A 26,447-nucleotide genomic window follows, 5' to 3' on the forward strand; every position below is an offset into this window, starting at 1 on the left:
CTGCCTCTGAGGCAAAGAGCACACCATGCTTTCCAGAGGCTTAGCTCTTGGGATTCAAGCCTATCAGAAGAGAAATGGTGAACTTCCAAATGGAAGTCTCTCTCCAGAGGCCTTTCCTTTATCCCTTTTAAAATTACGTTTTGTCTCAAATTATACAAATGCTATGTGAACACATCACTTTGGGAAGAACCAAGTAATGCAGACTCAGCAGCCCTCTCCAGAGATCATCACCATTATTAGCTTGGTGTGTGTTTTCTATAGGCCTTTAGTATACAGTTTGATTCAGATATCAGTTTATTTTGAAAAATATACTTTCATTTTATGGGAATTTTCTTCTATATAAGTGGCATCATACTATACAGATTTTCTTATGATCTTGCATTTTTATACTAATCAACTTATTGGCAAAGTTTTGCAATGTCAGACAAACCTACCTTGTTCTTTTCCTCTGTTCTATTCCTACTAAAGATGTACCGTAGTTTATTTGGTTGTTCATCCATTGGTGTTATTGAAGGTTTTCCTAATTTGTGGCTTTTATATAACGCAGTGAAAATCTTTCTAAACTCTTCTTTGTGTACCTGAGTGCTCCTGAAGGATGTGTGCAATTTTAGTTTTAATATAGATCCTATTAAATTGTCCTCCAAAAATGACATGACAATTTACATTCAATCAATTTCTCCACAGCCTGGTTAACCTTGATATTATTAATTTTTGTGCAAATTGATGAAACAAAATATTGTCTCATGTTAATTTTCATTAATCTCCTCATATTTTTACTGGCTATTGAGGTTTTGTCTTCTGTGAATTGCCTGTGAATTTTTTGCCAATTACATATTTTCTTCCAATCTGTTGTTTCCCTTTTTTACTTTATGTGCTTTTCTGTTGTAAAGACATTTTAGATTCTGTTATAGTCAGAATTTTTAACCTTTTCTTTACAGCCATTGCACTTAAGAAGGTTTTCTCTATCTCAAGATTATAAATAAATTCTCCTGTGCTTTCTTCTAATACTTCGTAGTGTATTTGTTTTTTGTTTTTTTGTGTGTTTTTTTGCACATTTCACTCTTTTATACACGTGGTAGTTTTTTCTGTGAATGGAACAAGGAAGAGATCCACGTTGATCTGTCTTTTAAAAATAGCAATTGCAACACAAGTACCATTCCTATGTATATTTCTACACTTTTGATCCTGTTCCATTAAAATATTTGTGTGCCTGTACCAAGCATCAGCCTCTTGAGAAACCTATATGCAGGTCAGGAAGCAACAGTTAGAACTGGACATGGAACAACAGACTGGTTCCAAATAGGAAAAGGAGTACGTCAAGACTGTATATTGTCACCCTGCTTATTTAACTTCTATGCAGAGTACATCATGAGAAACGCTGGACTGGAAGAAGCACAGCTGGAATCAAGATTGCTGGGAGAAATATCAATAATCTCAGACATGCAGATGATACCACCCTTATGGCAGAAAGTGAAAAGCAACTAAAAAGCCTCTTGATGAAAGTGAAAGAGGAGAGTGAAAAAGTTGGCTTAAAGCTCAACATTCAGAAAACTAAGATCATAGCATCTGGTCCCATCACTTCATGGGAAATAGATGGGGAAACAGTGGAAACAGTGTCAGACTTTATTTTTTGGGACTCCAAAATCACTGCAGATGGTGACTGCAGCCATGAAATTAAAAGATGCTTACTCCTTGGAAGGAAAGTTATGACCAACCTAGATAGCATATTCAAAAGCAGAGATATTACTTTGCCAACAAAGGTCTGTTTAGTCAAGGCTATGGTTTTTCCAGTGGTCATGTATGGATGTGAGAGTTGGACTGTGAAGAAAGCTGAGCGCCAAAGGATTGATCCTTTTGAACTGTGGTACTGGAGAAGACTCTTGAGAGTCCCTTGGACTGCAAGGACATCCAACCAGTCCATCCTAAAGGAGACCAGTCCTGGGTGTTCACTGGAAGGACTGAAGCTGAGGCTGAAACTCCAGTACTTTGGCCACCTCATGCGAAGAGTTGACTCATTGGAAAAGACCCTGATGCTGTGAGGGATTGGGGGCAGGAGGAGAAGGGGATGACAGAGGATGAGATGGCTGGATGGCATCACCAACTCGATGCACATGAGTTTGGGTGAATTCCGGGAGTTGGTGATAGACAGGGAGGCCTGGCGTGCTGCGATTCATGGGGTTGCAAAGAGTCAGACACAATTGAGGAACTGAACTGAACTGAACCAAGCACCAAGACCTTAGGAATTTCACCGCATAATATAGGCATTTAGTGCTGCTGCTGCTGCTAAGTCGCTTCAGTCGTGTCTGACTCTGTGCGACCCCATAGACGGCAGCCCAACAGGCTCCCCCATCCCTGGGATTCTCCAGGCAAGAACACTGGAGTGGGTTGCCCTTTCCTTCTCCAATGCATGAAAGTGAAAAGTGAAAGTGAAGTCGCTCAGTCGTGTACGACTCTTAGCGACCCCATGGACTGCAGCCTACCAGGCTCCTCCGTCCACGGGATTTTCCAGGCAAGAGTACTGGAGTGGGGTGCCATTGCCTTCTCCGATTTAGTGCTATAAACTTGCATCTAACTAATGCTTTAGTTGCTTCCTTCGAATTTTGATATTTTAATTTTTGAAAATACTTCCTAATTTGCGTTTTTTAACTTCTTTTTTGAAACCAGTGGATTATTTTTTGAAGCATGTTATTTAGTGTCCAAATACTTGAGATGTTCTAGATATCTTTCTTTTTTTTTTCTGGTTTCTAACTGAATTCTGTTGTGATCAGAGAACATACTTCATATAATTTGAAACCTTTCAAATTTATTAAGACTTGTTTTATGCCCCAAATATGGTTAATTCTGTTAAGTATCCCATGTGCACTTGAAAAGAACATGCAGTCGGTTGTCACTGGTCCAAGTTATTCGAGTCTTCTATATCCTCACTGCTTTCCCCTCTATATTCTTACTGATTTTCTGTCTGCTTATCCTATCAGTTACTGAGGGAAGACTGTTGAAATCTATGAGGTTATAGATTTATTTCTGCTTTCACACTAAGAATTTTTGCTTCATGTATTTTGAAGCCCTGTTATTAGGTGCAAGAAACATTTAGAATTTTATATCCCCTTGAGAATTCACTGTTTTATCTTTATTCAATGACGCTTTGATCTCTGGTAACATTTTTTGCTCAGAAATCTATATTGTCAGATATTAATATAGCCACCTCAGCTTTCTTTTGATTAGTTTATAAGATATACTTTTTATATACTTTTAAGAATCCTTACATTTAAGATAAGTTTCTTTTTGATAGCATATCATTAGGTCTTGCCTTTTTAATCCAATCTGTCAAACTCTACCTTTTAACTGGGGTGTTTAGGCCATTTATGCCATTATATTTAAAGTGATTTTTGCTATATTTAAAGTGATTTTTGCTGTATTTATGTCTAAATCTACCACTTTGCTGTTTCTATTTTTCCCGCCTGTTTTTCTTTCTTTTTTTTTCTTTTTTCACCTTCTTTTGAAATAAGTGTTTCTAAGGATCCTGTTTTATCTCCTTTGTTGGCTTATTATCTGTGCTTTTTCCTTATTGTAGGATATGAACATTTCTTTTAGAGGAGATGTTAAGTTGAGTCTTCCAGTTCAAATAATGAAAATCAAACCACCCAAACCAATTACAGGTACGTATAAGTCCATGAATACTGTCTTTCCTTTTGCCATTGATTTCTTAGTTTTTCCTTTCTCTTTCTCCACATTTTTCATTTATTAGCAGCAATATCTGATTTACAAGTCATAGGCTCTGGGACTAAAGATTAAAAATATAAATGTTACAAGGATATAATTAACTAAAAGAATTGGGACATCAGGAGACACCTTTCCCCTAGTGCTGGTGGGGTTCACGCATTCCTACATTCCTGTGTTACTTCATTCACCAGTATTTGCTGAGGGCCGATAATGCACCAGGCACAAAGATGAGTCAGACACATGTCCCGTGCTCCAGAAGCTGCAGGTGAAAAAGGAAGCATCACAGTAGGATTCGATTAGGTGCAGCAGTGGGGGCCATCCAGGACCAGACAAACATAGAGGAAGGAGTAACTAACTCTGCCTAGGGAATAGGCAGAGGCTCTTTCAGAAGAAGGAACGTTTGAGAAGGTTTTAAGAATTAAGTGGGAGTTGGCTAAGAGGACCAGAGGGTAAGTCCACACTTTAGACAGAGGACATACAGTCTGTCCTCTCAATATTCACATATGACCTTAGAGATATACCTACAAGGGTGTTTACTGCAGTGCTATTTATAGAGGCATAAGACTAGTGAGGTAAATCTGGTACACTCCGAGTACTTTGCAGCCATTAAAAACAAAGAGACAAATGCAAAAGACCAAGAATAGACAATTCACTCTCATAGAAGAACATGGTGATATGATTTCTCCATCAAGATTTATTACAAAGTCACAATAATTAAAACAAGGTAGAAAAAGAGATGAGTGAATAATAGATGGAAAGATATATATAAAATATAGAAATAGTTGATAGAATATAGTAGATTTAAAGATTAGATGAAAAACACAGGACTGAGAAGACAGGACAGAGTTAGGCCGAAATGGACCCTTGATATCTGATGAAGGTGGTGCTACGGAGCAGTGAATGGTCACTTCAGTAAGTGGTGCTGGTTGTCCATATGGCCCCTGCCTCACATGATATACGAAATTCAATTCCAGATGAATCATAAAAGTTAATATGAAAGACAAAGCAATAAAACTTTTAGAAAATAATATAAGGCAATATCTTTATGACCTTTGGGTAGGGAAAGACTTTTTAGACCAAAGACAAAAAGTACTTATTTATAAGAAAAGTTGGTAAGTCTGACTATATTAAAATTAAAGACTTCTAATCATCCAAGTACATCATTAACAGCATGAATGGGCAAATTATGTATTGGGAGAAGGCATTTTCAAAACACACAAGACTTATGAATGGTCCATATCTAGACTCTATTAAGAATTCCCACAGATTGTTAGGAAAACGACAGGTAATTTGGTATAAAATAGGTAAGAGATTATTCAAATGGCCAATAAACATATGAAAAGATGTTCAGCATAGTTAGTTATCAGGGAAAGGCAAATTAAAACCATAATGAGAAAAAAAAACAAACCATAATGAGATACCACTTAACACCTACCAGAATGGCTAAAATTAAAAGATATTGATTATACACAGATCTGCACACACACTGCAGGGTGTTTTTCTAACAAAAGGAGTAAGGAATAATGCTGCTAATATAAAACAATGATGATATTGTTTTAAAATAAATAAATAAAAGATATTGATCATACCAAGTTGGTGAGGATGTGAAACAATCAAACCTCCCATACATAGATAGCAATGAAAATCAGTACAACCACCCTGGAAAACAATTTAGTGTTAGTGTTAAAGAAAAGTTACATTCTCTGACCCAGCATTTACACTGGGTAACCAACCATATCAGTTTGTCTGGGACTAAGGGATTTCCCTGGACATGGGGCTTTTGGTGCTAAAACTAGGAAACTGCTAGACAAACCAGAATGAGTTAGTCACCCTGCTTCTAGATGTATACCTGATTGGCTTGAAAGTAAAGGTATTTCAGGAAGAATGTACAGGAATAATAATAATGGCATGATTTCCAATAACCGCAAACCATGAAACAACTGAAAATCCATCAACAAAAGAACATGTAAATAAACCTTAATATATGTATATATTTTCCACCCAATGGAATACTATACAGCAGTGAAAAGGAAAACCCACAAATATACACAACAAAATGGATAAATCTCACAATATTAAGCAAAAGAGGGCACATATAGAATTGACACTGTACAATTCCACTGTGTACAGCTCAAAAACCAGGCAAAACAAAGCTGTGGTGTTTAGATGCATATTTAGGTAGCATAAAAGTAACATAAATGTCATGAAGTGATTACCTAAAAGCCAAGAGAATGGCTGCTGCTTTTCTCAGGGGGTTATGACTGGAGCCGGAGAAGGCAATGGCACCCCACTCCAGTATTCTTGCCTGGAAAATCCCATGGATGGAGGAGCCTGGTAGGCTGCAGTCCATGGGGTCGATAAGAGTCAGACACGACTGAGCGACTTCACTTTCACTTTTCACTTTCATGCATTGGAGAAGGAAATGGCAACCCACTCCAGTGTTCTTGCCTGGAGAATCCCAGGGACAGGGGAGCCTGGTAGGCTTCCGTCTATGGGGTCACACAGAGTTGGACACGACTGAAGTGACTTAGCATAGCATAGCATAGCATATGACCGGAGCAGGGCCCTTGGGAAGCTTTTAGCAGGGAGATGTGATAATCTGTTTCTTGACCTCAGAAGAGACAGATGTTTTCTTTAGCATAATTTATTAAGATGCATTTAAAGGAAAAGATACATTTTTATGCTCCTTTCTGAATGTGTTATAGTTCACAACAAGGAAAGGGTTTAATAAATGCAAATAAGCAACAAACAAGAAGATCTATAGTACTGAAATAAAGAGATCTCCCAAGATATGTCATCAAATCAAAATGCAAAACAAACCAAAAAACAAAATGCCAGACGTGCAGGGTATGACAGCAATTCTCAAACTTTAGCTGGATCAGACTCATTTGGAGGATTTATAAAAACCCAAATTGCTGGGCCCTGCAGATGGTGATTGCAGCCATGAAATTAAAAGACACTTACTCCTTGGAAGGAAAGTTATGACCAACCTAGACAGCATATTAAAAGCAGAGACATTACTTTGTCCACAAAGGTCCATCTAGTCAAGGCTATGGTTTTTCCAGTAGTAATGTACAGATGTCAGAGTTGGACTATAAAGAAAGCTGAGCCCCAAAGAATTGATGCTTTTGAACGTTAGTGTTGGAGAAGACTCTTGAGAGTCCCTTGGACTGTAAGGAGATCCAACCAGTCCATCCTAAAGCAGATCACTGGAAGGACTGATGTTGAAGCTGAAACTCCAATACTTTGGCCACCTTATGCAAAGAGCTGACTCATTTGAAAAGACCCTGATGCTGGGAAGTTTGAGGGCAGGAGGAGAGGGGGATGACAGAGGATGAGATGGTTGGATGGCATCACCAACTCAATGGACATGGGTTTGGGTAGACTCTGGGAGTTGGTGATGGACAGAGAGGCCTGGCGTGCTGCGATTCGTGAGGTCGCAAAGAGTCAGACACGACTGAGTGACTGAACTGAACTGACCCACAGCATTTCTGTTTCATTTCTAACTCTGATGATCTGGGACCACATTTCAAGAACTGCTAGTTAATATATGGTAACAGGACTGGAAAAGGTCAGTGTTCATTCCAATCCCAAAGAAAGGCAATGCCAAAGAATGCTCAAACTACTGCACAGTTGCACTCATCTCACACACTAGCAAAGTAATGCTCAAAATTCTCCAAGCCAGGCTTCAGCAGTACGTGAACTGTGAACTTCCTGATGTTCAAGCTGGTTTTAGAAAAGGCAGAGGAACCAGAGATCAAATGGCCAACATCTGCTGGATCATGGAAAAAGCAAGAGAGTTCCAGAGAAACATCTATTTCTGCTTTATTGACTATGCCAAAGCCTTTGACTGTGTGGATCACAATAGACTGTGGAAAATTCTGAAAGAGATGGGAATACCAGACCACCTGACCTGCCTCTTGAGAAACCTATATGCAGGTCAGGAAGCAACAGTTAGAGCTGGACATGGAACAACAGACTGGTTCCAAATAGGAAAAGGAGTACGTCAAGGCTGTATATTGTCAGCCTGCTTATTTAACTTCTATGCAGAGTACATCATGAGAAACGCTGGACTGGAAGAAGCACAAGCTGGAATCAAGACTGCCGGCAGAAATATCAATAAGCTCAGATATGCAGAGGCACTACCCTTATGGCAGAAAGTGAAGAGGAACTAAAAAGCCTCTTGATGAAAGTGAAAGTGGAGAGTGAAAAAGTTGGCTTAAAGCTCAACATTCAGAAAACTAAGATCATGGCATCTGGTCCCATCACTTCATGGGAAATAGACAGGGAAACAGTGGAAACAGTGTCAGACTTTATTTTGGGGGGCTCCAAAATCACTGCAGATGGTGACTGCAGCCATGAAATTAAAAGACGCTTACTCCTTGGAAGGAAAGTTATGACCAACCTAGATAGCATATTCAAAAACAGAGACATACTTTGCCCACAAAGGTCCGTCTAGTCAAGGCTATGGTTTTTCCGGTGGTCATGTATGGATGTGAGAGTTGGACTGTGAAGAAGGCTGAGCGCCGAAGAATTGATGCTTTTGAACTGTGGTGTTGGAGAAGACTCTTGAGAGTCCCTTGGACTGCAAGGAGATCCAACCAGTCCATTCTGAAGGAGATCAGCCCTGGGATTTCTTTGGAAGGAATGATGCTAAAGCTGAAACTCCAGTACTTTGGCCACCTCGTGCGAAGAGTTGACTCATTGGAAAAGACTCTGATGCTGGGAGGGACTGGGGGCAGGAGGAGAAGGGGACGACAGAGGATGAGATGGCTGGATGGCATCACTGACTCGATGGACGTGAGTCTGAGTGAACTCCAGGAGTTGGTGATGGACAGGGAGGCCTGGCGTGCTGGGATTCATGGGGTTGCAAAGAGTCGGACACGACTGAGCAACTGAACTGAACTGAACATTTGTTTTAGAAAATATATACAAATGTACATATAATACATATAATAATATATACTATACTATATACATTATATAATGTAGTAATATGCTGCCATCTGGGGCTTCTCTGAAGGCTCAGACAGTAAAGAGTCTAACTGCAGTGCAGGAGACCTGGATTTGATTCCCTGGGTCAGGAAGATTCCTTGGAGAAGGAAATGGCAACCCACTCCAGTATTCTTGCCTGGAGAATCCCATGGACAGAAGAGTTTGGTGGGCTACAGTCCAGGAGGTCGCAAAAGAGTTGGACACAACTGAGCAAGTAACACACACTTGCTGCCATCTAGAAGGGGTCTGTTTCTAGAAAGTTGTACAAGAAACTGATAACAATGGTTGCCTCTGGAGAAAGGGACTTGGGGCCCTGTGGGACCTCCTGGGCACCTTCCAAAGAGTAAGAGTTCTGAAAATTAGGTTCATGCCCAGAAAATAGATTGCTTAGGTTTACTGTGGGTGTGCATGCTCAGTTGCTCAGTCATGTTTGACTCTTTGCAACCCCATGGACTGTAGCCCACCAGGCTCCTCTGTCCAGAAGATTTCCCAGGAAAGAATACTGGAGTGGGTTGTCATTTCCTCCTCCAGGGAATTTTCCCAACCCAGGGATCGAACCCATGGCTCCTGCATTGGCAGGTGGATTCTTTACCACTTGAGCCACCTGGGAAGTCCCCACTGTGGACTTAGGAGCAGATGAGAAAGAAGGAAATGAAAGGTTATTGGGAAGGAGAATGATAAAAATGATTGGCAGAGAAAGGAGAATTTCTAAAGGAAGGCAGTTGGATCAGTGTAAGCCTCCCGGAGGAGGCTGGGATTGTGTATTGAGGGTCCTCAGCCATAGCTGCATAGTGCGAGTGACTGGAAGGTTTGGGGCCTTGCTGGGCTGGAGAGACAGCAATGGTGATCTAAGGTCTCTAGTGACATTGTGAACATTTCCCTGGCCTCTGGAGATTCTGTAGTCTGGAAACAGGAAACGACAGCAGGATGGAGATGGAGGAGTGGGAGGAGGGAGGGCAGCTGCCCTTCACCTGTGCTCCGTGAGCCAGTGGAGTAGGAGGGAGGCCAGGGAGAAGGCTGATCACCTGGGCAGAGCAAGAACAGACTTCTGAGGAAGAGGGATTCTGCAGGAAACCGGGAAGCATAGAGGAGGAGGGAGAAACAGGAAGGAGGACATCAGATGGTTTAACCCATGCTGGGATATTTTCAACCTAGGTACCACATTTAAGAGCCCCCTGGAAGCCTTTGCAAAGATAGCGGGCTGCCGCGGGCTGGGCTCTGGGCAGAATCACTACATCAAGGCGAGCCAGTGGGAGAAGCGGGAGGCAATCTTAAGAGCCACCTACAAGAAGTTCCTGGATGGGGAATGGGAGCCTGAGCCAATCAGGTGAGCCTGGAGGTCAGGGATGCGGGGGTGAGGCCAGAACAACCCCTCCCTGGGAGCTTCTCCTCTGTGAGTACAGGCAGAAATCAACCCAAAGTCCTGAATTAATTCAGAGTCTCAAAGCTCTTGATGGTTTGGGTGACTTCTCTGAGAACTTCAGCAAAATCTTTTGAAAAGTTGGATGGGTTGTTTATAATTAGAACAAAGGATGATAACATAGATTTAAAAGAAGGAATAGGCATCTATGGAGATGAAAAGTAGAGTTTTAGAGGTTTTTTTGGGGGGTGGGGGGTGGGGGGCCATGCAGTACTACTTACAGGATCTCAGTTCCCTGACCAGGGCTTGAACCCAGATCATGGCAGTGAAAGCGCCAAATCCTAACCACTAGACCACCAGGGACTCCCTATTTTATAATTTTTTTGCATGATAGCATCTCCTTAAAAAAAAATTGTTTTCCTGATTATCTAGACAACACAGATGATCCTAGAGAGGAAAACTGACCACTAATAACACTTTCCTCCACTTCCATCCAGTCTTCCTAAATGTAATATATTAATGTGTAATTCTTAAAACACGCTACTTTCTAATTTCAGTGAGCAGGTGGGCCTCAGTGATTGTAAAACCTGAGCCTGAGTCCTTGAAGTATCTGGTGGAGCAGGTTCAGCAGCTAGCTCTCCTCACAACTATTGCAGGTCTCAGAAATGTTCTTGCTTCACATGGGGAGTGAAACCTCTCATCTTGCCATCATGTGGACCTGAATTTTGTCACTTTACACAATGTCCCAGGGCTAGCTAGGCCCTAACAGAAACTAAAAAAAAAAAAAGTACCAACTTAGTACACCCGGGATAGGAACATTTACGTACTTCACCGAAGTCTGATCGTGAAGGGGTCCTCCTCCAGGACAGGAATGGCTCTGCCCATACTGGGTGCTCTTCCTGGCATGGGCGTAACTCACATCACTCTGCCTGTTAACCCTCACCAAACTCCAAGGGCCCACACACACCAGGACCAGCACATAGAATATAATTTGCTCCGTGGCCCTGAACGCCCTGGAAGATCCTTCTGAACTACTCACTTCTGGTCTTAATACCAAGATGCTGACAGCACTTCTCTTTGCCAAGGAGTCCACCACGGCTCTGACTAGTGTCTCTTTCTTTCCCAGTATGGCTACGTTCTACTTCCTCCTTCCCAGTCGCGTAATCCCAATGCCCACGGGAGTCAAGAGATCCCCAGGTAAAGGAAGGGGAAGCAGGTGGTCATCCGGGGGAATGCCCAGCAAGCCCTCCTAGAGAAGCTCTGCTCAGCACACCCTGCCTGCTGGGAGGGAATGAGGTGGAAAGTGGGTTGCCAGCTGCAGCTTAACGGTTTCTAGTTGCACCTGTGACCCCTGAGACCAGATTCCTTGATGATGGACGCTGGCACCGTCTTCAGGGTGTGAGCTGCCACAGAGGATGGTGTGCACACATCCCGCCAGGCTGCTTCCGGATTTTTGTTGTTGTTCAGACTTTTAAGTCATGTCCGCCTATTTGCAACCCTAGGAACTGCAGCATGCCAGGCTTCCCTGTCCTTCACCGTCTCCCAGAGTTTGCTCAAACTCACGTCCATTAAGTCAATGATGCCATCCAACCATCTCATCCTCTGTCACCCCCTTCTCCTGCCCTCAACCTTTCCCAGCATCAGGATCTTTTCCAATGATCGGTTCTTCACATCAGGTGGCCAAAATTTGGAGCTTCAGCTTTCGCATCAGTCCTTCCAATGAATATTCAGGGTTGATTTCCTTTAGGATTGACTGGTTTGATCTCCTTGCAGTCCAAGGAACTCTCATGAGTCTTCTCCAGCATCAATTCTTTGGCACTCAGCCTTTTTTATGGTCCACCTCTCTGGATATGAATTCCTTTCTGTAGAAAATGTTAGTTAGAACACTGACAGCCCAGTGGGCAGGAATTTATCTAGAAGATGTGAAAGCAGCCGATGGGTAGTAGTGACCATCATTCCTGCACAGGAAGATGAGTTGGCCCCAGCAGCAGCCCTCCTGGGGGTGCCCAGCCCCTCAGCTGGTAGCTCACCCCTCAGTTGGGTGCTGCCCATTGGCACAAACCATTTCAAACTGACCTCCTCCTGGGCAAACCCCTCCACCCAAATCAAAGTCCACCCAGACTCCTTCCGTGACACCCCTTTCCTCTCTTCTTTCCCAGGGCTAGCCTGTGTCCTTGGTGTACACTGGACCGATCATCACAACTTCTTCTTCTATTCACTTAACCGGACGCTGAAGGATAAAGTTGGTACTTTACTGCCGGGATGGGAGTCACCTAAGCTCAGGGCTCTCGTGTCCTTCTTCAGCTTAGCCAAGAGCACGTGACTGACAGTTGCGTGGCTTTTAGGGGACCAGAGCTGTGCAGACAGAGTGGGTGGCTTGCTAGCTGTGGTGTGACCCCAAGGCTGTGTCTCTGAACTGTCGTGTTTCTTAAAGATGATGTCCATGGGGACAGAGCCCGTCTGGTTTACAGGGCTCCTTAGGCAATGAAGGTAAAAAAGGAGGGGCTTGGTTCCAGCACGTGTCTGCAATCAGTGTGGTTTCAGGCCAGTCACTTGATGCCCTAATCCCCTGTTTTCTCCTCCAAAGCAGAAAACCCCTCAGTTACACCATCCTTATGTATTCTACGCATTAGTCGTGAATAGCAAAATCCAGTTTCTCTACATGAAGGCTCTTTTGAAGTTGAAAGGCACTTAAGAAATATGAGTGGTGGTGGTTTGTTTTTGACAAACTCAGGGAGGCAGTTCCACGAACAAATTCACTCTGTGTGAATTCCTTGAGCTAACACTATGCTGTCCAGAGTTATACTCAGAAGTAATGTTTAAAACTCACAAAGGAAGAATTTCTTTCCTTCCATCCCTCTCCCAGGAAACCTGGCTTCTAATCTCCACTTCTGTACTGACTGGCTCTTGTGACTTTGGGCAAGTCACTTGTTTCTCTGCCTCATTCTGCTCATCTGTAAAATGCGGGTTCTAATAGGACCCACCTCATAGGATCCCTGTGAGAATTAAATGAAATGAAGCCCATAAAGTGCCAGCTCTGGTGCTTAGCACCTAGTAAGTCCTCACTCAGTGTTCCTACTCATGCTCAGTCGCTCAGTCCTGTGGTACTCTTTTGCAATCCCATGGACTGTAGCCCTCCAGGCTCCTCTGTCCATGGGATTCTGCAGGAGAATACGGAGGTGGATTGCCATTTCCTTCTCCAGGGAATCTTTCCAATGCAGGGGTCAAACCCATGTCTCCTGCTTGGCAGGCGGATTCCTTACCACTGACCCACCAGGGAAGCCCCAATCCCTGTTAACTGTAGTATAATAATCATATAACTTGTTATATTATCCTGAGGAAGGAGACAGCATGGCACAGAGAGGAGAGAGATGGTGAGTCCAGACAGGCAGACCAGTCTGGGTCTCAGGTCGTCCGGGTGGCGGTGATGGGTGGGAGCGGGGGTCCGGGGGCGGCCTGGTGAGTGGCATCTCCCCTCTAGACCCCGAGGGCGTGTGGCCGTGCGCCGCGCCCATCGTGGTATCTCAGCTCAGTCCCTGCTCTTCCTACCTGGTGCTGGCCTGCGAGGACGGCGTGCTCTCGCTCTGGGACCTGGCGCAAGGTAAGCCCCGCCCCGCCCCGCCCTCCACCGCTGCGTTACACACCCTGACCTGCCCGGGTTAACACTTCCTTCCGCTCCAGTGCTGACTTGTCCCCTTCCTTGGGTTTGGTTCTTCCACATACTTAGAAGGGTTCCTCCTGAAGGGGGCTCCCTTCTCCCCGTGGGCGTTGGCTATGAATTCCTTTCTGTAGGAAATGTTAGTTAAAACACTGACAGCCTAGTGGACAGGCTGCCTTCACTTCGAAGGATGCTCGCTGCCTGGGTTTTGTTTGGTTTTTCTTCTGGTTCTTCTGGGTCTTTACTGCAGCACACAGGCTTCTCTAGTTGTGGCGCGCGCGCTTAGTTTCCCCGCGGGCTGTGGGATCTTAGTTCCTCAACCAGGGATCAAACCCCGCATCCCCTGCCCTGGAAGGTGGGTTCTTAGCCACTGGACCACCAGGGAAGCCCCTCAGTGCTTGGTTTTGCCTCCTGTCCCTCACACACTCGCTGGTCACAGACCTCGCGCCCATGGCTGCCTCCCTCTGCCCCTTGCCTGACCTACTCGTGCCCTCCCTTCCTCCAGGACTCACTCTTGGAGTTGTTGCTCTTCCTGAAAAGTGCTTCTGCCAAAGCATCCACTTCCTGAAATACTTCCTAGTCCACAAAGGACAGAATGTGTATCCGGAGGGCTCAGTGAAATGCCACATGAAATGCGTGGTGCTGTGTACAGACGCGTCTCTCCATCTGGTGACGGCCTCGGGGATCCAGAACTCCACCATCAGTCTGCTGGTGGAGAGGTGGGTGGTTGGGGGGAGGGCGGGGTACATGATCTGCCAGACATACCGCCCTGTTTAACAGTAAGAAACTGAAACAACCTCTCAGACTAGAGTTCACTTTCCCTCTGGTCATCACTGTCTCAGTGAGCTTCTCAGAATTACTAAAGTCTTTTATTGGGTTGGCTGAAAAGTTCGTTTGGGTTTATTTTCTGTATTTTATGGAAAAACCCAAATGAACTTTTTGGCCAACCCTATACATTCAGAGTGGAGAAGGAAATGGCAACCCACTCCAGTATTCTTGTCTGGAGAATCCCAGGGACAGAGGAGCCTAGTGGGCTGCTGCCTATGGGGTTGCACGGAGTCGGACACGACTGAAGTGACCTAGCAGCAGCAGCATACATTCAGATAAGACAATAGCAACCCACTCCAGTATTCTTGCCTGGAAAATCCCATGGGCGGAGGAGCCTGGTGGGCTGCAGTCCATGGAGTCACTAAGAGTCGGACACGACTGAGCAACTTCACTTTCACTTTTCACTTTCATGCATTAGAGAAGGAAATGGCAGCCCACTCCAGTGTTCTTGCCTGGAGAATCTCAGGGATGGGGGGGCCTGGTGGGCTGCCATCTATTGGGTCGCACACAGTTGGACATGACTGAAGCAACTTAGCAGCAGAAGCAGCATACGTGTGGAGATATATATATGAGTTCTATGTATATAAATTGTGTGTTGGCACAAATGACATCTTTCCTATCCCATGTGACCAAGAAGAGGGTTGTTTTTGCCAAAATATTGTTTGTAGTCAGTTTCTTCAAAGGCCTCTTTTAAATTGTGAAATATTTTATGCATGCAAATAACCTGTATAGTATGTGTGAGGGTGTGTATTTAGCGTACATATGGGGCGGGGGTGGGAACTCCACTGTCCCCATCACCAAGCTTAAGAAATAGATCATTTCCAATTCAGTTAAGGCTCTCTGTATGCCTCTCCTGGATCACATCCTTCTCTCCTCCACTTCAAAAGTGGTTGTTGTTCAGTCACTAAATTGTGTCTAACTCTCTACAACCCCACGGACTGCAGCGTACCAGGCTTCTCTGTCCTTCACCATCTCTCAGAGTTTGCTCAAAGTCATGTCCATTGAGCCATCCAACCATCTCATCCTCTGTTGTCCCCTTCTCCTCCTGCCCTCAATCTTTTCCAGCATCAGGGTCTTTTCCAGTGAGTCAGCTTTTCACATTAGGTGGCCAAAGTATTGGAGCTTCGGCCTCAGCATCAGTCCTTCCAATGAATATTCAGGGTTGATTTTAATTATCTATTGCTGCATATAACAAACTACTCCACAATTTAGCGACTTAAGGAAACAGTCACCACTTAACCTCTGATGCTGTAGGTCAGCACTTGGGCTGGGCTCAGTTGGACAATCCCTGCTCTGGGCTTGCCTTGACTCTCACAGATGCCCATGGGTGAGGGGCCGACTAGCGGGCCTTACTCACATACAGGCAGCTGGCAGCTGGTGGCCAAGGCACTCCTCCTTGCAGCCTCTCCTGCAGGCTGTCCCAGGCTCCTCAGTAAACCTCAGGGCTCCCAGCCGCCATCGAGGCTCACTGATGTTTTCCAAGCCCTGTGCACTGCTTGTGTTACACTGGACACAGCATGTCATCTGGCCATGCCCACATTTAAGCAGTGGAAAAGCAGACTCCACATTTTTCCCCTTGATTTATTTATTTTTAATTGAAGGATAATTACAGTATTGTGTTGGTTTCTGCCATACGTCAACGTGGATCAGCCATAGGTATACATATGTCCCCTCCCTCTTGAGCCTCCCTCCCACCTCCCATTCCATCCCACCCCTCTAGGTTGTCAGAGAGCCTCGGTTTGAGTTCCCTGAGTCATACAGCAAACTCCCAGTGGCTATCTATTTTACATACGCTAGTGTATATGTGTCCATGCAAACCTCTCCATTCTCCCGCCCTCTCCTGCCCCAGCCTGTGTCACAAGTCTGTTCTCTTTGTGTCTCCATTGCTGCCCTGTAAATAGGTTCACCAGACCATCTTTTTAATTCCATATATATGCATTAATATACAATATTTGTTTTTCTCTTTCTGACTTACTTCACTCTGTATAATAGACTCCACCTTTTTTAAAATGGGAGTTACTGCTAAATATTATGTCTAATTTTTTTTCGAAAAAAAATATACCCCACTGTTTTCCTAAATTCATCATCTCTTTGTTTTCCTTCAAGAATTAACCACATTCATACGACTGTATCTCCAAGCCATATACACTCCAGCTGTGCATATTTTAGGGAACTTGCTAATGGGATCATATTCTGTGTATTCTCCAATTTGTTTTCTACTGCCATTTATTCTGTGACTTGCTTTGCAGTATTGTTCAGGAGAATGGTACATGTCGTGTGCAGCTCCAGCTCTTTTATTTTCATTGCTATATAGTATCCCATCATATAATGTAACACAATTACCTAAGCACTCTCCTAGCAATGGATATTTAGACGGTTCCCAGTTTTTGCTCCTATGAACATCTCTGACATACATCCTGATGCTTCTAGAGCAGAACTTGTCTGTATTGGATATAGGTATATGCCTAGGAGAGGACGGCAAAACTTGAAAACTCCCACAGTCTGGATGTCTGTGTGTCTGTTTAATACAGGCCAGTGAAGTACCTGGATGAAGCCATCTGTGCCGTGGCCCCGGTCCAAGCCTTACCTGGCATGGTAGGTTCCTCAGGCCCCTCATTCTTCTTTAGTGAATGTGTTCATTATTCCTTCCCAAAAATCTCTGCTGAAGGCCTGTTGTGTGCTGGGCACAGATTGGGAGGAGAAAGCCCTTGCCCTCGTGGAGCTCCCAGTTCAGTGGGGAAGACAGGTGAGCCCCGGCAGGCGGCTTCTTTACCGCTGCTGCCGGCAGCTCCACAGGAGCAGACGCCACTTTCCTGCTGCCCGCCGAACAGCTCCAGCTGGATCCAGAGGCTGGGTGCCCAAGGGTGAATAAATTCCCCCTTTGTTTTTTATTTCTAGCTGCTTTTCTTATTTCACACTGGGATGAGTGACAGACTGGAGAAGTCCCCACTCACCATCTCTTTGCTCCCCAGGTGCTGACCTTTTCCAGAGATGGCTCTGTGTTCCTCATGGACGTGGCCAAGTCGCAGATCATCTGCTCCTTTGCTCTCCCCAGATCCTACTCCCTGGCAGCCCCCTGGAACCCAGTGTTTGTCGTGTCTTTACACCACCCGTGTTTCCTGCTCCGAGGTACGGAGGGGGCCCGTGAGGGCTGCCGCCCAGACCTGTGGCCTGCTGACCACCTCCAACTCTCTCAGTCCTTGCATAGAGCACAGGGTGACCCTGTCCAGTCTCCTCCCCACTCCTTATCCCAGCCCCCGCAGACCAGGACACTGCCGCTCAGTCCTCACTGGCGCTTAGATAAAATGCTGGGCAAGTCTCCCGTCTGGACTCCTGCTCCTCCAGATCAAGTGATCCCCTCTTAGCCCAAACCCAGTGATCCAGGCTTTGTAAGCAGAGAGCAGCCCCTTCGCACCCACCCTGACCGCAAAGCGCACAGAAAAGGTAATCACTAGAACAGAACACCACATTCCTGTTTCATCCCAGGAGACCATCCAGATGAAATTGGATCTGCCAGCAAAGCAGAAGACATCCCAAATTCTATTTTCTATTTTAATTTTGAGGACTACCCACTCCTAAAAAACTTCTCAAGAAACTGCACCATTCCTCAAGCTAGCATATTGGCCCACCCAACATTTGCCCAGGCGCTGCCCCTGGAGGAGAGATGCGAGAAATTCTTCCAAAAGAGGTGAAGTTCTGGGTCTCTGTACCGGGGGTAGTCTCTGGACCATGGAATAAGTGGTTTGCTTGATCATAAGATCCTTTTCGGCATTTAAATCCCACTCAGGTTGGAAGAAAAGGAGGAAAGAATTCAGGCCGGTAGAAAAGAAAGGCTTCAAGTTGGTGTTTTCTTCCTGTCAAGGCTGTCTTTTTCTTGTTGCTTTTTCAATTCTTTTTTTTTTTAAGTATATTTGGATTATCAGACACAGTCATCTAAGACAGGGGTTGGCAAACTACAGCCAAATTTGGCCTACTGCCTGTTTTTGTGAATAGAGTTTCACCGGAAGACACCACACCCACCGCTTTATGTCTCATCTGCGTATGTAAGAGTTACAGAGGCGCTGAGCAGCTGCAGCAGAGACGCTCTGACCCACAAAGCCTAAATCATTTCCTAGCTGGCCTTGTAGAGAAAATGTTTGCCAGCCCCTTGTCTGAGCCCCCTTTCCTTTCTCCATCATCCATATAACCAATTACGTGATACACCTCTCCTCTTTCCCTGTCTGTAACCCCCAGCCCCAAGGGGACTCTGCTTGTGTTCCTTCCTGCTATAAAAGCATCATTAATGGTACTCAGTCCATTCTGAGAAAGCAGGGGTCTCTCTTTTTTTTTAATTTCATTTATTTACTTATTTATGTTTGGCTGCACTGGGTCTTCATTGCTACACACGGGACTTTCTCTAGTTGCAGTGTGAGGGTGTTTCATTGCCGCGGCTTCTCTCGAGGTGGAGCCCGGGCTCCAAGCGCATGGGCTTCAGTAGCTGCAATCCCGGGCTCTAGAGTGAGTGCTCAGTAGTTGAAGCCCGCGGGCTTAGTTGCTCTGAGGCATGTGGAATCTCCCCTGACCAGGGATCAAATCTGTGTCCCCTGCATTGGCAGGCAGATTCTTAACCACTGGATCTCTGGAGAAGTCCAGCTGGGGTCTCTTCTAATCCATCCACAACATTATATTGGATAATGAAGCATGTGTGATGTTTTTTCTTTGTATTTGTCCTATTTGCAACTTTTCTACCCAACATACGGATGTTTTTGGAAAATTTCAAACAATGGCTTAAAAAAAGTCGAGAGAATGAGGTCAGGTCATGGCTGTAGTGGGGCCATTCTCCTGGGTTGAGAGTCATGCTGTGGAGCTTCCTGGTGCTCTTGCTTGATAAGGCTCAGAGAAGTTGTTTAATGAGCATGTTCCCCTTTCTGTCCTCTCTAACTCCCTTCTTTCACTAGCCTAGGAAGGGTGTGCCTTCCTACTTCACCCAAAAGCCAACTGACTGCCCTCCCAGTGGGAAGGGACCAGAGGCCAGTGGCTCCAGCTCCGGGCAGCTCACCTCCTGCCTGACAGCCGAGGACCTGAGCAACTCAGGATGCCTTAGTCCCTGACCATTTCCTCCCTCAGTCAGGGCGCAGGTGGACATTACCACTCAGACATCGCTTAACTAACCCTGCTTAGCCTGATAAGTTTGCTTCTCATGTAGCTCTACTACCATAACAGAGTAATTACCCACTGAAAAAATGTTACTCGTTATTTCTCAGTTTTATGTTGTTCAGATGCTCAGTCGTGTCTGACTCTTTGCAACCCCTTGGACTGCAGCACACAGGCTTCCCTGCCTTCACCATCTCCCAGAGTTTGTTCAAACTCATGTCCATTGAGTTGGTGATGCCATCTCATCCTCTGTTGCTCCCTTCGCCTTCTGGCCTCAATCTTTCCCAGCATCAGATTCTTTTCCAGTGAGTCAGTTCTTTGCATCAGGTGGCCAAAGTATTGACGCTTCAGCTTCAGCATCAGTCCTTCCAATGAATATTCAGGGCTGATTTCCTTTAGGATTGACTGGTTGGATCTCCTTGTAGTCCAAGGAACTCTCCAGAGTCTTCTCCAGCACCACAGTTTGAAAGCATCAATTCTTCAGTGCTCAGTCTTCTAAGCTATATATATATATATATATATATATATATATATATATGCACTTATAGAAATTTGGGAAACAGGACAATAAAGAAAATTTAATTTATTTATTAAATTAAATAATAATTTAATTATTATTTAAATTAATATCACCCCCAGATCCCAGTGCTGCCATTAATGCATCAGTAAATTTCCTTAAGATTTTATCATTAGCATTTTTACTATGTTGAGATCATGTTCACTTTTTTCATCTGGCTTTATGTCACTCCAGAATACAACTTAATGACTTTTTAAGAAAAACTTCCTTGTTGCTCTGGTTTTTAATGTCTATGTACATAAATTTCCACGGGAAGTGTGTCTATAATATCCTTCCCCACTCCTCCATGGCTGGGTCTGCTCTCTTAAGAAGGCAGTCCCTTCTGCCCTGACCCCCTCCAGTCTCCAGAGACCCATCCTGGCCCCCATCGGGTATAGAAGGCGTTCCTCTATCTCCCCTTCCCAACCGTGTCTCTTCCTTTATCAACACATCTTAGCTCCTAGGTCCCACACCCCAGCCCCTCCCCAGGAGCAACTGCAGAAGCCGGGTGGGGTGGAAGGGCCCGCCTCCCAGGGAACCTTCTGCTGGGAAGTGGGCTGGAGTCAGCATGGCTGACCAGGTGGGGGGCTGAGGGGCCAGGTGCAGGGCTCAGGGCTGAAAGAGCAGTGGGAGCTTGGGGAAGGGAAAAGCTCAGGGAGGTGCTCCCTCGGTCCAAGGACCCAGCAGGAGCCAGGAGGGGTTGCATGGTGTGGTTGGGGCAGCTCAGCTTGAAGGGACATTTACTTGGGCCTGATCACAGGATTCAATCATTTCCCTCGAGGTCCCAGAGATAAATTAGGAAACACTGATTTAGTCAAGGCATTTCCTGCTCCCTGGTGGCTCAGACAGTAAAGAATCTGCCTGCAGTGCAGGAGACCCAGGTTCGATCCCTGGGTTGGGAAGGTCCCCTGAAGAAGGGAATGGCAAACCCACTCCAGTACCCTTGCCTGAAAAATCCCATGGACAGAGGAGCCTGACCGGCTACATCCATAGGGTCGCAAAGAGTCAGACATGACTGAGCGACTAACGCCTCCACTTTCCCCGTTCTGCTTGCTCTGAGGTCTGACGTCTGGGGCTTTTCCAAAGAGTATCCTGCCTCCAATATTTTATTATGTTAAATAGACCTTAGTTCCGAAAAAAAGTGGGTAAGCATTTATATTCCCATAACCTAGAATCTGTCATTAACATTTTATTCTCATTTTCTTGGACATAAATATGTCCAAGGATTTTAATCATTTTTTTGGTCTCTGTTTACTCCTTGTGACTGAAACAGTTTCCCTTGGCCCTAAAACTAGGTGAAACTTTAAGGCAATGGATCTATGCGGCAATAGACTCAGAGTTCAAACTTAAGACAGTCTGTCCAAAGTGTTTTTGCAAAATGTGCACTTGGGACTTTTATAAATAGCCAGTGTGAAACTGAAGCATGCCTTTTGGACTTGGGAAGAAGGCCAGTTAGCACCCAGTACGCCACCCCAGCCCCCTCCACAGGCCTGGCTTCTGTTCCCCATCCCTCCTGGGCCTCCAGGGCACCATTCCCATCTGGTTCCACTCCCTGATGGCAGGTCTGCCGTCTCGGCTGGGTCAGACTTTTGATCACAAGACAGAAATTTTAGGACACAGGAAGCTGCTAGAAACAACTCCTCACCCCTCTTTCTTTCTTCCATGCCCCCTTTATTCCCTGTAGCCAAGCAGAAGGTGGGCTTCTGGGCTGACCCAACAGTCTCACGTCCACAGGGCACACACCGGCTTGGCGAAGGGTTGGGCAGATCCCATGTGGACCCCAGATGAGATTTCCCTTTAGGGTGGAGGAAGAATACTCCCACTGCCCTGTCTTCACTGTCCCTAGGAGGGAAATTGTGGGCCTGTCCTAACCTTCCTTTGCCTTTCTTTTATTATTATTAATTGATTAATTAATGTATTTGTTTTACTTTGGCTGTGCTGGGTCTTTGTTGCTGTACTCAGGCTTTCTTTAGTTGTAGCGAGTAGGGGCTTCTCTCCAGCTGCAGTGCTAGCCTCCAGGGCACACAGGCTTCAGTAGCTGTGGCACATGGGCTTTAGCTGCCCGCGGCATGTGGAATCTCCCCAGACCAGGGATTGAATCCGTGTCCCCTGCATTGGCAGGCAAACTCTTAACTACTGCACCACCAGGGAAGTTCTGCTTTTCTCGAGAAACAGAGGGACAAACTTCTGGAAAATTATTTATAGACCCATAGATCCCACGTGTGCAGGCTGTAAGGCTACTGGAATTCAGAGGTCTTGCCTGAGGCCTTACAGATGTTCCATCTGCTCTCCCACTTTGCAGATGGACAGCCCATCTTTTTGGAAGTTGGATGCACACACATTGCTTCAAAACAATAGAATGCAGTCATATTTGTTATGCCATCATGGGGAAGGAAAACCCTTTCTTTGCCTGATGGTGGAGGGAGGGTGTCTGGAGCTCCAGGGAGGGCTGTCCCCAGGGACAGTCAGTACCTAGCCTCAGAGGGGCAGGCATCCTCCCGGGTCCCTCCTCACTGCTGATCGCCGGTGCTCAGCCAAAGGGAAGGGCACTGGTGCCATGAGAGCCACCCGCCCAGCTTCCACGCGCTCCCCACACCTCTGCGGTGCCCTTGGTGGATAAACTTGCCTCCCACTTCCCAGAGCACCCAGGACCTTGGCTGCCCTCTCACCCAGGTCACCCCCACCCTCACTCCCTGTCTCCCTCCTGATTCAGAGAAAGTGGCCTCCTGCTTATACCCACGGCTATCTCCTCCCCCAGGCACCAAGACCTTCCTGTCCATCGGGTCGGTGACCTCTTCCCTCCAGGGTCTTAATCACAGGCATGTGTCCCCACTGCATTCCCAAGTTAGGAAACAAGCCAGCGCCTTCCCAGTTCTGAGCCGCCTATTCCTCCTCCGCCCAGAGCCACGCTCCCAGTGACTACACCCGACTCCTGAGCCCTCTTCCCCCATCTGCGCCCCAGCCCACAGCAGACTCCACCACGGGGGTCACTCTGGCCCCATTTCCCAGCCAACATCCTCCCACAGTCATTTTTGTGAGTTTTTCCTAGTATTTCTGTGGGATGAATTGGAGGTGGGCTTTCAGAGTTACAGGGGAGGTACGTCTGAAAGGGCAGATTCACCCTGCGTCCTTAGCCCCTCCCCAGACTGGCCAAGAAATGAGGTACAAAACTCATAGTTCATAACTCTTTCAATTTGGAAATTAAGGAGGTTGAGCATCTTTATGTTATATCTATTCTATGTTTCTCTGTCTCCTTCTGTAAATTGATCTGGCTTTCTTTCTCATGGCTGAGTTCTTTTTAATTTATTTATGTATATGGCTCTGCCAGGTCTTAATTGCGGCACGTGGGATCTGGTTCTCTGACCAGGGATCGAACACGGGCCCCCTGCACTTGGTGCGGGAAGTCTTAGCCCCTGGGCCACCAAGGAAGTCCTCATTTTCTTTTGATTTTAAAGAGTTCTTTGTTAATACGTTGTGAATCATTTTGCCTGATTTGTCTTTGGTTAGGAGTAATTTTGGTTGCCTGTTTAGCCAAACAGAAGTTGTGGAGTGGGATGTTTCCCCCTCCCTCCCCCAGGCTTTGCTGACAGGTGGTATGTAACTGAATCACTTTGCTGCTCAGCAGTAATTCACACAACATTGTAAATCAAGTGGTCTTCAATTTTAAAAAATGAAAAGAATTAACCTTTCCTGAGCACCTGCAGTGTACCAGGTACTATGCTCAGTACTTTGAGGCACATCTTGTTTCTTACTAGGGTTAACTTTATCCCCTACAGCCAGGAAGCTAAGGCTGGCAGAGGTCAACTCGCCGGTCCAGGGTCACCAGCTTCTAAGTGAAGGAGCTGGGTCTGCACACGAGCTGCGAGGGGCCAAGGCCTGCACACCCTCTGCCTGTCCCCTGCCCACCGACTCCCACACACACCCCACACACGGGGACTGGAAACTCCAAGGGTCGTCAATAGGGAAAGAGAAAGAGGCAGATCTGAGTGTTGCCAGGAAGCAACCGCCAGGATACATTTTCAGTGAGAAAGGCAGGCAGTGTGTTGCAGTCTTCCTTTTAAGTTTAAAAGGAGAGATGATATGCATGCCTGCACTTGTGTGTCTGAACGGTTTTCAAGGATTTACAAGGAGCCATTCATTACAGTTTCTTCGGGAACAGAAAATAAGGGTCTGAGGTGAGAAGGAGGTTTACTTTTAATTGTATACCCACTTTTGAATCCTTTGATTTTTTTTTTAAGCAAAGCATAGGTTACTTACATTAAAAAAAAAAATGCTTTAATGCACTGAGTACCAGACATCTCGATGTGGCTGTCCGACTGGCAGAGCCGCAGAACATACCCAAACCTGTGGTCCTTGTCTTTCCCCCAGAAGTGTCCCTCTTCCCACTTGCTCTAAGCTTTTAAACGTTGTCCGCTTACTCAGGCGCCCGAGGTAGAAAGCTGGCAGCAGCCCGCACCCCTCCCCAGAAGGAAGGCCACCTCTCTTCTGCCTGCTCCCCATGGCCAGGTCTGCATGCAGCCTGAAGGGTGACCCTGGACTTCTCTGATTCTGCCACACTGACTGTGCATTTATTTTTTTTTTAAAGACTCAACTCAGAAATCCTATTCTCTGGGGGCATTCCCCAGGCAGGAAGTGCTCTTCTCTAGTTTTATTCTATTGCTTTTAAATGCCTCCTGTTACAAAAGTTCTTTTCCTCTTGTCACCTCACTAAACTGGGCTTCCCAGGTGGTGCTAGTGGTAAAGAATCTGCCTGCCAATGCAGGAGACAGCAAGAGCCAAGAGTTTGATCCCTGGATCAGGAAGATCCCCTGGAATAGGAAATGGCAATCCATTCCAGTATTCTTGCCTGGGAAATTCCATGGACAGAGGAGTCTGGCGGGCTACAGTCCATGGGGTCGCAAAGAGTCGGATATGACTTAGTGACTGATCACCTCACTAAACTGTGGTGGGGGAGAGGGCAGCTGTTTTAGTCACTTTGATCTTGCCAACGCTTCCCCCAGTGCTGGTCACTAGTACGTGCTCACGAGATGTTACACGTAACTGGTGGCATTCGGATGTATTTAATGTTGGTCCTGCAAATAGACTTTTGGTTCATAAATTCACCTTCCGTCACTCCTATTATTCCTTCTGCAAAGCTGATTCAGGTACCTTCTGTGCACCAGGCTGAGTCCTGAGAACACAGACAGGAAGCAGATGTGTCATTTGGGGAGTTTCTCATATCAGCCCAGGGTGGTCAGGGTCTGCCCTGGGGACCTAGGAGCCCTGGGTGGGGGGTTGGGTGGGGGGAATAGAGAATGGGGGGGATGTGGTACAAAGCAAGTTCCCCTCATCAATGGCCTGTCCCACAGTATTCAGAACCTGGCAAAGTACAAGGTGAAAGAGGAAGAGCACTGGACCCGGCTTCGGAGGTATTCCTTGCTTCTCCAAAAAGAGGACCTTAAGAAGTGACCGGGCTGCGGCCCTAGGCTCTGAAGAGCTTGGCAGCAGGCAGGCTTTGCCCCGGAACGCTCTGAGATCAAGAGACAAGACAAAGGGCTGAAGCTCAGTAGGCTTCAGGGGCCTGGCTTGATGTCTGGGACCTCTGCAAGCCAGCAAGGGGAGACACATGATTTGGGGGTGGGGGGGCCTTCAACCTGTAAGCCACTTGTCAGAATGCTCAGGAGAGCAGATGTCACCTGAATAAACAGAGATATTGTTTCCAGGCTCCAAAGCTGCTGTGGTGTGTGTCCTTCATTCCCACTCAGTCCAGACCCCCAGCAGGGCCCAGGCAATGAGGTCAGCCAGAGTCCCAGGCCTGGTGAGGACCGTTTGCCTCATAGGCCCACAAACAGAGCAGGAGCCACTCTGCTCAAATAAGCAAGACACCCAGTCCACCGGGCTGTGTGTGGCCCCCTTTTCTCTTGGCCCACTTGTTGTGGAATCACTCTGGAGAGGCTGAGGCTCAGAGTAGGTTGACTGACTGCCTGAGGTCACACAGGTGTGAGAGGCAAAGTGGGGGCACGCAGGAATTTTGCCACTGCTGCCTGGGAACCCTAGAGGAGACTGGGGGCTGGGGGCCCAGGAGGGAGGCGCAGAGGTACCTTTTTCTTTTCTAGAAACTGCCCTTCCCAGGAAAATTGGGTGGAGTCAGTCCCCTGCCGCTCAAAGCTTACGCCTGCCTCTCTGAGGACACTGTGTGGTGCCTTTGAGAACTGCAG

At 46.2% G+C, this 26,447-nt stretch overlaps 1 protein-coding gene across 3 annotated transcripts in view; it reads left to right on the forward strand.

Moving 5' to 3' along the window:
• WDR93 (WD repeat domain 93) overlaps positions 1-25,951 on the forward strand; it is a 52,370-nt gene extending 26,419 nt beyond the window's left edge. Inside the window, exons 8-17 of one of the 3 annotated variants that reach the window (XM_027520937.1) lie at positions 3,572-3,656; positions 9,871-10,042; positions 11,202-11,272; positions 12,235-12,321; positions 13,557-13,676; positions 14,239-14,452; positions 17,093-17,156; positions 17,534-17,690; positions 18,048-18,249; positions 25,599-25,951. In XM_027520937.1, the coding sequence (XP_027376738.1) occupies positions 3,572-3,656; positions 9,871-10,042; positions 11,202-11,272; positions 12,235-12,321; positions 13,557-13,676; positions 14,239-14,452; positions 17,093-17,156; positions 17,534-17,690; positions 18,048-18,249; positions 25,599-25,698 (1,272 nt within the window). In that variant the 3' untranslated portion in view covers positions 25,699-25,951. The remainder of the gene's footprint in view (positions 1-3,571; positions 3,657-9,870; positions 10,043-11,201; positions 11,273-12,234; positions 12,322-13,556; positions 13,677-14,238; positions 14,453-17,092; positions 17,157-17,533; positions 17,691-18,047; positions 18,250-25,598) is intronic. The other 2 variants (XM_027520939.1, XM_027520938.1) reach the window with 2 other exon arrangements.
• Positions 25,952-26,447: the final 496 nt, after the last annotated feature.

Source organism: Bos indicus x Bos taurus, chromosome 21 (assembly GCF_003369695.1).
Source record: "Bos indicus x Bos taurus breed Angus x Brahman F1 hybrid chromosome 21, Bos_hybrid_MaternalHap_v2.0, whole genome shotgun sequence".
Taxonomy (NCBI): domain Eukaryota; kingdom Metazoa; phylum Chordata; class Mammalia; order Artiodactyla; family Bovidae; genus Bos; species Bos indicus x Bos taurus.